This window comes from Miscanthus floridulus, chromosome 18 (genome assembly GCF_019320115.1).
Source record: "Miscanthus floridulus cultivar M001 chromosome 18, ASM1932011v1, whole genome shotgun sequence".
Classification (NCBI taxonomy): domain Eukaryota; kingdom Viridiplantae; phylum Streptophyta; class Magnoliopsida; order Poales; family Poaceae; genus Miscanthus; species Miscanthus floridulus.
The window spans coordinates 46,161,673-46,173,100 of NC_089597.1; the positions used below are offsets into that span (position 1 = coordinate 46,161,673).

Genomic DNA, 11,428 nt, shown 5'->3' on the forward strand with positions numbered 1-11,428 from the left:
AACTAGGGTCCTCGATGAGTTCAGTAGGGTATGGATATATTTGTTCATTAGCGATTATGAGAAGGTAATCCCCGTAGCTATCCATTCATGAGTCCATCCCTTTCTCTATGCCTGATGAGAGACAACGCCAATAGCGACAAGGCTTTTGGTTGACATTGCACTTGCATCTCCAGCCATATCACCATTGCAGAAGCTGGATCATACCTACTTATTCTAACCATGCTTTTACTCTATTTGTACAACTTCTCAAGGAATTACTTCTAAAAAAAGCTCTACCGCCAATATGGTTCATGTCCCATGAGATGATAAAAGTAGATGGTCGGTGGCATAACTACCTCCGGGGATTACCAAGGGACCATGGTGGTCCACATAAGAGCAGGTCTGATCATACTATATGAAACATGTATAATGAGAGGAATCTAAGGATTTCCGAGGCCCAAGCTCAACTAGTGCAGGTGGTGCAAGGCATCAAGGAGGAGATTGTCCAACACAGTAAGGCTTGTTGAAGGCCGGCGGTGGGCTAAAATGTTATGCCACTATACTCAGACTTGGTTATTTACAAATGAAAGGAGCTTGCCATTCGGCACTTAAAACATCTTCATGAGATCCTGGTTACAATTCCAATCGATAGCGTGGTAATGGGGTTATCCCAATACTAATATTTTGGATTATTGGAGGAGGTGTTGCAACGGATCCTCCATACACCCACCTCATTATACACTTAACATATGGGGACCATATGTCAATACACCCACCTCATTATACACCTGACATATGGAGACCATATATCAATGGGACCGTTTCTTTTATATCTTTTTTATTTTTTTCTCCTCTTTTTTCTCTCTTCTACCATCCTCAACCATATCTAGGGCACCAACACTTATGCCTGATTGGTTTGGGTCCAAAATTTACCCTGCCAAAACTAGGGCAAGCCAAAACTAGGACTGCCAAATTTTGGTTGCCAAAACCTTGGCAAGAATTTTGGTATAGCAATTGGTTGGGTGCCAAACTGGTACATCCAAAATTTTGGAGCTTGATTGGTTCGATGCCAAAATAGGAAGCACTTTTTCTCTTTTATGTAGCTTATGAACTTTCTAGGAGACTTGTCAAAACTTTGGCCATAAACATTGGTGTGCCAATTCTTTATCAATGAGTTGATGACTAAAAATTTTGGCATACCATAATTTTGGTTGGGCATCCAATCGGTAGCCAACCAATTAGGTCCATTACCCCTACTCTGTTTCCCATGGCCTTCCACCTCCCATCTCTCCTCTCCCACCTCTGTTCAAGTAAGGGCATCCAGTCCATCTGGCCAGTGGGGTGGCGGGTTAGGGTTGCTGGTGGGGAAGCAGGTCAACTCGGCATGCCAGGGTGGCCGAGAGGCATGTCGAGGCAGTAACTGCGTTTCGTACTGGTCTGGTCTGGAGTAGCTGGGCAGCGAACCAGCGACACTCGACCGTGATTGCGCGACAATCCGATGGCTGGGCTGGCGAAGCCAATATCTAGTGGCGGTTGTGTGCTACGAATCGACGATTTGGCGGCTAATGACACACTGGCAAGCACGACGCACGAGCGGCGAGTAGGCTGCACAGGTATTGCAGGTGGGAGGCAAGTACAAGCAAGCTGCACCGGCAAGCACGAGAGGCGAAGGTGGGAGGCAGGAGTGACCGTTGGGGTAGACCCAGCCTATTGAGTGACCGTTGTTTCAGAGAAGGTAGGTCTAGCCAGGTATAATCTTTCTTTATTTAGGACCTGTTTGGAACGCAGGAATTTCACAGAAATCCCACAGGAATTTCACAGAAATCAGTTCAATTTCACAGGAAAAACACAGGAATGAGAAAAAAATTCCGCATTCCAAACAGGACCTTAAGAAGAGGAGATAAGGAAAAGATCGGTGGCCAGGAGCTATTGGAAGACTAGAGCACACAAAAAAAGACTCGCCTCTCTAACATGAGAGTTGGGGATAGGGGGGAACAATTGGGTAACTGCTGCTCGGTGCTCGCTCTTCCAACAACTGCCTTTTCATAATGAACTCTGCAAATCCGTTGCTACAATATAATAGTCTTATAAAAAATAAAAAGGGAACAGCCAAATTGCACAATATAGGCACCAACCAAAAGGCTTATTAGAGAGAGATAACTGACAACCCAGAGGGCAAATCTTATTATAGCTGTTCTTCATCGTCATCTATCTGATTATCGCCTTCACATTGTTCGGGATGTGATGAGGAAATGAATATCCGTGGTTCTTATCCAGAAGGCCATACCATACTTGCAGCATCTACAACCACGCGGCGTTCTTGATAGGGGTGACGACTGCCTTCACTTGCAGGTAGTTCTTCAGGCTGTCAATGCCCTTCTCCCTCCCAATGCCGCTCATCTTGTACCCACCAAAGGGAATTGCAGCATCGAAGATGTCGAAGCAGTTCACCCAGACGGTTCCGACCCTGAGCGCACGTGTCAGGGTGTTGGCCGTGTCCAAGCTATTGGTGAACACGCCAGCGGCCAATCCATACTGGCTCGCATTTGCCCTCTTGATAACCTCATTGAGATCTCTGTTCAAGCAGGACAAAAGTTATAACCCAATAGATTGTTGCTTAAGATTTCTTTGCACTTCTTGATTGTTTGGTTATTAATTAGAGTTTCAGACATTAGACAAATCAACATGAGGATAATACTCACTTGAACTTGAGGATTGACTGAACAGGCCCAAATATCTCCTCCTGAGCAATCTTCATGCCATCCTGTAACAGCCGTGTCATGAACTTTAAACATATCCTTGTTTGTTTTTGATGGAACAGTAAGCATATCTTGCAAGAGACGAGAGAAATTTTGTACTAGTACTTCGATGCAGTCAAAGCTCACCTGGACATCTGCGAAAATCGTTGGCTGGATGTAGTAACCTTTGTCACCCAACCTATCACCGCCCGTCACAAGGTTAGCTCCGCTGTCAACACCAGACCTAATATAGCGCAAGATCTTGTTGAATTGCTCGTCGTCAATCTATAAAGAAACAAAAATTGCAAGTCATGATCAGTCTAAACACGGAGGAAATGTAGAGTTACAATAGTGAACATCGTCACCAATCTCATAGAAGAAACTTGCAAGATTTTAGTGTATGGTTTTTGTTGATTGAAGGAATTGTTAAAACTTGCATCAGTTATATTGAAATATAATTGACAATGTAAGAGCATCTCCAAAAGCCTTTCTTAAACTCACTCTAATAATTACTTAGAGAGCCATTTAATAAAAATCACTCTATATATTTTCATTCTCTAACAAGCTTCTCTATGTCTTGTGCGTACTCTATAGAGCTAGCCCCACTCTTCATCTTTGGCTAGCAAAAAATCCGGATCAGAGGATAGCAATATTAGAGATCTAATTAAAAAAGCTGCCGGAGGGGCATTTTTTTTTTACCAAAATCTCTACTCCTTTTAGTAAGAAAGAATATAAAGAAGCTCTTGGAGATGCTCTAATAGCCCATTGGGTGAAATGAGAAGCTTCTATGAGTTTACCGGTGATGCAACTACTACGTGAATGATACATCAAGCTTCTAATTGTAGAGATTGTAACTACATAAATAAACCATTAAATATCCTAGTCAGATATGTACCTGCGGGCCCTGTTCAACACCTTTCCTGAATGGATCACCAACGACACGCTTCAATGCACGAGCCTTGGCCTTCTCCACAAACTCATCATAAATACGCTCATGTACAAATGTGCGAGATCCAGCACAACAGCATTGTCCCTAAAAAATTCATATGAAAAGAAAGATATTTAAGTAGAATGAAATGGAAAACACAGTTATCATGCTTATTTTAACATCATACCAACAAATACCTGGTTAAAGAACAGGGCAAAGTGCGCAAGCTCAACAGCATGGTCAACATCAGCATCGTCCATGATGATAAAAGGAGACTTGCCTCCTAACTCCAGTGTCACTGACTTAAGGTTGCTCTTTGCAGCCAACTCAAGAATAATTTTGCCAGTATCGGTAGATCCAGTAAATGCAACCTTTATTGAAGGAAAGAAATATATGTTTAGTCCTATGGTATAGTTTTTCAGGCCATTCTCTATAATGACATAGAATATAATTTAAAGGTTTATTTACCTTATCAACATCCATGTGACTAGCAAGAGCAGCACCAGCAGTAGGGCCAAAACCAGAAACGACATTCACAACACCCTCAGGTAGTCCAGCCTATTTAGCATGCAAAATATGATCAGCTCTGATTGAAAGAAAAAAAAATACAGGCTATATAAAAATTATATCCCTTGTATATTCTAACAACCAACTGGCCCATTGCATGCTCAAAGCAGCTAGATCTAAATATACAGTTATACATGCAACACATGTGTGATAACCATGATTAAATATAGTGGCTTTCAAAAAAAAAAAGACCGACCTAGGAGGACTTACCTGGGTGGTCTGGGCATACATAAACACCCTCGACAATACCTGGGTGGTCTGGGCATACATAAACACCCTCGACAACTGAGCTAGCTCTGCTTCCCATATAGTGGTTTTCATATACAATTAACACAAATGTTGTATTAACCTGATTAGTCCATGGTTCTAAACTGTTACAATCAGCGCCCGCAGAAGTGTACATGCAGATTCTTTCTATTTCTCTATAAGATATAGTTTTCCTTTGAAGGGCGGGCCTGGTGCAAGCGGTAGAGTCTTACCGCCTGTGACCGGAAGGTCCCGGATTCGAGTCGCGGTCTCCTCGCATTGCACAGGCGAGGGTAAGGTTTGCCACTGACACCCTTCCCCAGACCCCGCACAGAGCGGGAGCTCTCTGCACTGGGTACGCCCTTTTTTATATAGTTTTCCTTTAATGGATTAAAGGGCAGACCCAGTGCCGGAGGCTGCCACATGAGTGGGGTCTGGGGAAGGAATAAACTGAGACAAGCCTTTCCCCTGGGATTTTTAGCCTGCAACTAAAATGAGGCCTACTTGTTCTTTACATTTTACATAGATAGAACAAGTTATTTAAACTTGTACGTGCAGTCTGAGCTGCAACCATATCCTATATATGCATAATGCATTGGTAGTTTCGGTACAAGGTCAAATTGACAAAGAACTAGGACCCAATATACTGAAATTTGAATCATTCGTCTCTTGCATGCTCAATAATTAACACCACTAGATAGTTTTTTCCCTCATTTGTTTCCCTCTTAAGAGTGGCCATGATGCAAAGCGACTCAAGGGAGAAAATTTAGTAAAAGTAACATTAAGCTTTGAGAGATCACTCCATCCATCATGTGATTGATAAAAAAGAACATGGTTGACTAATCCTAGCATCTTTTATTGCCAATAAAACACAAACGCATCACTAGAACATTTAAAAAAAGTTGTATGATGAAACAAAGCCCATTCTCTCTAAGTAAATTGAATAATTGCAATAGAAGGAAGTGATTACTAATTTACTTCACTAACAAAACTAAAGAGAACACAAAACATTAGTTGCACCAACCTCATGCAACAGTTTGGAGATATACAAAGCCGACAGAGGAGTTTGTTCAGCAGTCTTGAGCACGAGAGTATTTCCACATGCCAAAGCAGGGCCAACTTTCCAGGCAAACATCAGAAGAGGAAAGTTCCATGGGATGATCTGACCTGCAACACCAATTGGCTCATGCAAGATCTGTACATGGTGTGGGCCATCAGCCGGCACAACGAGCCCATGGATCTTATCAGCCCAACCTGCGAAAAAACAGAAGTGGAACTGAATCAGACATGGAAGTATATATGCTGTATGGAAGTATGTTGTATTGTTCCAGACAACTTTCGTCAGTTAATATTAAATAAAGGCAATCACCAGCATAGTAACGCATAAGACGGGCCACCATGGGCACTTCAATCTGGGCTGCTTGCTCATATGGCTTCCCGTTGTCCCATGTCTCCAAAGCAGCAAGCTCGTCATTGTGCTTCTCTATCAAATCAGCAAACCGCAGTAGGATACGGGACCTCTCCTGCAAAGTAAAGATTCCAACCATCTGTGAGCATGGCTGAAGGCCACAATGACACGGCAGAAACGAAAATCTCAAGCTGAGTGTTTACATAGGCAGTCATCTTCGGCCATGGCCCTTCATCAAAAGCTTTGCGGGCCGCAGCTACAGCACGGTTAATGTCCTCTGTGTCACCCTCAGCCACATGAGCAATCACCTCCCCTGTACGAGGGTCCAGAGTGGGGAAGGTCTTGCCTGATGAGATGAAAATACACATCACAGATGGTGAGTTTGACTTATCATCAAGAACAGGAAAAACTAGAATAAACCTTTGCCATGTCGCAGGCCCACATTAGACAATATTTTGGCAAATATATGGTTGATAACAGAACTGTTTGAATTCTTAGAAGTGTAGTGCTGTGTGGTGAAGCTTAGTTTCTAAAGGGGGATGATTTAGAAGGGTGTGGGTTTGTACTAAAATAAATTCTAAACAAACATGCATATTTTGTTGTTGGATAGCATATCAGCTCCGAAAATTTCAGATGACATGGCATTTTCATTACTCTTCTTTTACCCCTCACACTATAAGCATAAGCAACAAAAACCGATCTACATTTTTCCATTTTATGGGCCTACAGGTATCATGGGGAAGCCCAGCAAAGTGGCTATTGGATCAGCCTTGTTAATACTAGTTTTTGTTGAAAGATAAACTCTAAGGATGCTTGATTACGAATAAGCTGCTCAGATAGGAATGAAATGGAGTTACATACCGGATGCAGAATCAACAAAGTTGCCATTAATGAGGAGCTTTGTGTAGTTCACTTGGACTGAGGGCGTGATGGGCTCCTCTACTGCTGCTGCAGTGCCGAACCTCTGAAGGACGCCTGGCAACAGTCCGCGCATCCCATCTGCAGGCACTGTGGTAATATGATATTTGCTCATAAATTTCAAGACTCAGAGAAACATAGTAGCAAATTTCTATCTAAGAAACAAATACATTAAATAAGGCCTGGATTTGCAGATGGCTAAAGGAGACATTCTGACCATATTTGGTGCCCCAAAGCGTGAATATCCCTAAACATAAGTACATGACATAGCAACATGAAGGCACATTGTATGCGCTATCCTTTTTGTTTCTATACATATAGGACTATTTCACACAAGTGGTGAACTTGTTCTTGGAATTCAGTATAACAAAATATGCGCATGCTAAGCAACAGTGAACTGAAAATACCACACTATTTTGAGATTTTGTAGCAGAACAAATGGAGGTTGGCTGCTCATGAAGACATGAACATATCATTTTGTGGCACTGGGCTAATGGCAATGCTGCAAAAAAAAACAACAGATGGAAGATGCTTTGTTCTGGTTACATTAGAACTGGCTAGCTTTGACATTTTACTAAGTTGATCGTGAATATCTTGACGTAAACAGATCATGGTTGTCTTTTACAATATGTAGAATTTCGGAAGTGACTATGTTTGCCTCGCCACCAATAATCCAATATCAAGTAGTTGGGTAGCAAACAAAATTGCAGACAACCAAAAGCTCTGGTTTCCACTGTACCGATAAGGACCCGAGGAAAAATCCGCGTCTTATCATGTCCCAGAAATCTTATCTCTGGAGCGAAAAAGTCCAGTACTCGTATTCAAGCCATGACTCACTGATGACGCACAAGGCCAAGAAGCCACACATCCCGAATCGTAAGGGTGAGGGCAAAACCGGAAATGGCCATAAAGCCTGAGTAGACAAGGCACACTAGATGGGTGGGTGAAAGCGACGTTGGATGGAAGAGTTAGGGAGGACGATATATCTCCAAGAGATGAGGACTGGTGATGTACACACATGGTAGAGGTAGATATATTATAGAGCGAGAGAAATGAAGATGAGGTAGATCATTTATTAGAAGAACTAATTCTAGAGAGATTACATGTCAAAATCATGGTTTTTATGGTATTAAAAGAGAAGGAAATCTACAAGAGTCAACTTTCACTTCAGCAGTCAGCTAATGGAACTGTGCTGCAGCTGCGGCAGCCGAAATTCTCTCACAGTTGAATGTACAAGAAGCAAAGTAGCTTAAGCGAACGGGCCTTTTAGCAAGGCTGACAACAATCTAAAGGGATTCTGATGAAGCTGGCTTTTTTTTTACACACGGGCATCACAAGGTAAACACCCAGGAATTCAGATCGTCATGTCTGCTCTGCTGATCAGATCCAAAGCGCAACACACGACACATTATCCCGATCCCCTTGTGAAGCGATCGAAGACACCCGGGGAAAAACAGAGGTGGGGGATGCGGTGATATCAACACCAACAAAGATAAGATCAAGAACCCATAATAATAATAAAAAATATTACGAACACGACACACGGAAACAGCGAACGCCGCGAGATTAAAATCCATACATACATACATACTGGTTTCGCAACCAAAAAAAAAAACTGTACTAGTGCTACGAGCTTGTCCGATTCCTAACAGGATAGGGCCGGGGCAGCCGCGCAGGGATGCATGTCCAAGAGCCGCAGGAGCAATCAATCCAAATTCGAAAGTCGAAACGATACCTGGCCTGCGCAGCGCAGAGGGGACAGCGGGTGGCGCGGCGGCAGGGGCAGAGGCCCTGGCCAAGAGGCAGCGGGAGACGAGCGAGGACGCGGCCCTCCGAGCCATGGGGCGAATTTATTGCGGCCGCCGAACCGAATCGAAGAACCCTCTGCTGCTGCTGGTTCCGCCGCCGCGGCGCAGTAAATGGAAGCGGATATCCTCCTGTACTTGCAGGCGTCCGTCCCCGCGGCAGCAGAAGCGGCAGTCAGGTGTGGGAGTGAGGACGAGTAATGCCTGCCGCTGCCGGGTGCCTCCCCGTTCTCTCTCTTCCTCTTGGTCTTGGATTTGGGCTTGGTCTGGCGTCTGGGTTTTAATAGGGCCGCCATTTTAGAACCCAACCGAGTGGGAAAACGAGGGCATTTTTGGCATTGGTCAAAGAGCGCTCTTGTTCAAATGGATGGAGCTGGGTGGGTGGCGCTGTGGATGGGATGGACGTGGGGCCCATATGGGTACGAAGGGTGGTGGGGTGCGTGCAGGTCAGCAGGTGCAGAGCATGGATGGAGATGGCTTCAAGTCGGGGGTGTCGAGGCGGATCCATCAGGATAGGATTGTATTTTACTTGTGGCTCTAAATAGTACATCTATCTCGAGATTAGCGGATACGGAAGTTTTATGTTTACAGTTATCGTTGGGAACCAACAAGCTTCATCGAGTATTAGCCAAAAACTCAAATAGATATTTTGGCCCAATGAACAATCATATATTAGTTTATGTGTTTAGAAACCCTAGTTCATTTTTTCCCACTCTCCAGCAGCACAAGCACGCTGCCTTACGAGCGCTCGTGCCCTCGCTTCCTCAGTTCGGTCTCTCTTTCACCTTGCTCGTCCTCCTCGCAACCTCGCTCCTTTTTCTCGACATCTCCGAGACTCCGACGCTTATACCTGGGTGAAGAAGAAACGTCTCCGATTACAAAGCTATGGCCCCAAGTGTCCTTGTTTATCGAGTATACAGTACCCGTCGAGTATACCCGACGGGTACGAAGATAGGTAAGAATCTATATCCGAGATAGTTAACGAGTAAAGGGACAGGATGAATTCTCCGTGAAGAAGTACATCCCGTTGCCATCCTTACGTGATTCTAAGTTTAGTCGCTGCACGTGCAGTGCAGGTGGACCTGGAGGAAAAACTAAAGGATGCCTTTTTGGCCATTGAAATAATCGAATGAACCTAGGGAAGCAACTGCAACTAGGACATTGATACTGCTAGTAGGGTGAAATTTTCCAGAAGGCTTTTTTTAATATAAGAAAAGAATTATTTAAAGACTTATTATACACAAAAAATGTTGTTATTTCACATATCTTCTTATGAATCCTGCTTACAAGCATTTCTATATTAGCACATCCTAGACTGCTCATTTTTATAATTTTAAATTTTATACTTCGTCCGTCACAAAATAAGTGTCGTTCTCGCTTTTCGATGAGTTCAAACGCTTTTAACTTTGACCAAATATATACAAGAAAATATTAATGTTCATAGTATAATTTGTGTCGTTAGATAGATCGTTGAATCTATTGTCGTAATAAATTTATTTAGAGATACAAATGTTCTTAATATTTTCTATAAACCTAGTCAAACTTAAAGAAGTTTGATCGGCACGAATACCATAGCGACACTTATTTAGAGACAGAGGGAGTATGGGTTAGCAAGCCAATTTTATTGTTGAGAATGCTCTATTCATGTTGGCATGTTCATGTTTCACATTCTCTCCCATGTCAACAAATATACTATTCAGGACACCCTCAATAGTACTATTGGGTAGGCCGGAAACGGAGAAATGTTTTTTTTTACAAAAAGCTACTCCTTTCGTCTTGAAATACAAGTAGTTCAGTTGTTATTTTCCTTAATTATTAACTGGCTTCTAGTCTCAACGGGGGTTTCATTCTAAGTTTTGAAAGACTCAGTTGGAAACAGTATAGGCAAGTTTTATCTTTATAAAACTCATTTTATCTCATTAAATTTTTATCATCTCTTTTTATTTATACCGTGTCTTGTCAGTGCCCATAAAACTTTTATAAACCTCTCTATTGAGACTGGTCTAATGGGTGACCCCAAATTTAAAAGGAATCAATGTTATCTATAAAAAAACAAGAGGAAAGAGATGATTAAAGACCATAATACCCTGTATCCGAGGACAAAGAGAGTAATTACTCGCACGTCACGGGCTCTATGCTGACAAGGAAGATGTGGATTTACCTGTTAGGTAGCCCACACACTTGTGGCAGGAATGAGATGGGCAGCTACTGCACGGTCACGTGCATCCGTGACAGGCAAAAAAAAAGACGTGACGGTGCATCAACAACTAAGCCGAAAACCGAAACGGAAGAGAACGCACGGAACAGGGAGCGTCACAAAGATAAACAGGGCATGGGCATCGTGTCACTACAGGCTTAACAGGAGCAGGGACGGACGCATGGAGGAGAGAATCCAGGAAGTAAGCACGCAGCAGTCAGTTCAACACTACCTGGCCTCCGGAGCGCAGAGAGACAGCAGGCAGGCGGGCCACGAAGGGTCCGGAGAGGAAGCGGCGGGAGGCGAGCGCCGTCCGTGTGGCAGCGGAAGCCATTGCCAATCTGCCGCGCCTCTCTGATGGTGCGGTCAGCAACGGAACGGAGGTAGAGAGCTGTGCTTGCCGGCGTCGCCAGTGGCGCTCGGAGTGGGGGAAGGAATGGCCGCCGATCGATTCCCGGATTTGGGCTTGGACTTTGGTGGTGGACAGCGACGGGTGCCCTTGGCCCTTGGGGTTTAATAGGCCTGGGAGTTGACTTTTTTGGTTGAAACAAGGGCATTCCGCATTTGTTGTGTATTCTCTCCGTTCAAGGAAAGATGTAATTCTCATTTTTTATAGAAATTAGTTAAACGATAATGATACAC

The 11,428-nt window shown here is 43.6% G+C and overlaps 1 protein-coding gene across 2 annotated transcripts; it reads right to left on the reverse strand.

The window, feature by feature from the left end:
- Nucleotides 1-2,005: 2,005 nt before the first annotated feature.
- LOC136520222 (aldehyde dehydrogenase family 2 member B7, mitochondrial-like) lies at nt 2,006-8,839 on the reverse strand. 2 transcript variants are annotated; one of them, XM_066513669.1, is made up of 11 exons: nt 8,520-8,839; nt 6,728-6,865; nt 6,070-6,212; nt 5,828-5,981; nt 5,483-5,712; nt 4,114-4,203; nt 3,843-4,016; nt 3,613-3,750; nt 2,865-3,002; nt 2,682-2,743; nt 2,006-2,554 (listed from the first exon to the last, which is right to left on the reverse strand). In XM_066513669.1, the coding sequence occupies exons 1-11, from the start codon at nt 8,623-8,625 to the stop codon at nt 2,281-2,283; spliced, it is 1,647 nt and encodes a 548-aa protein (XP_066369766.1). In that variant the 5' UTR covers nt 8,626-8,839; the 3' UTR covers nt 2,006-2,280. The 2 variants fall into 2 exon arrangements, with proteins under 2 accessions (XP_066369766.1, XP_066369765.1); XM_066513668.1 differs by having other exon boundaries at nt 6,728-6,874.
- Between the last annotated feature and the right edge of the window lie 2,589 nt (nt 8,840-11,428).

Excerpts from the sequence above, each read along its gene's own strand:
- LOC136520222 (XM_066513668.1), bottom strand. The coding sequence starts at position 8,625 with ATGGCTCGGAGGGCCGCGTCCTCGCTCGTCTCCCGCTGCCTCTTGGCC. Across the intron at positions 5,982-6,069 it reads GGCCGAAGATGACTGCCTAT|GAGAGGTCCCGTATCCTACT; the intron begins GTAAACACTCAG and ends TTTACTTTGCAG. Across the intron at positions 5,713-5,827 it reads TCTTATGCGTTACTATGCTG|GTTGGGCTGATAAGATCCAT; the intron begins GTGATTGCCTTT and ends GTTTTTTCGCAG.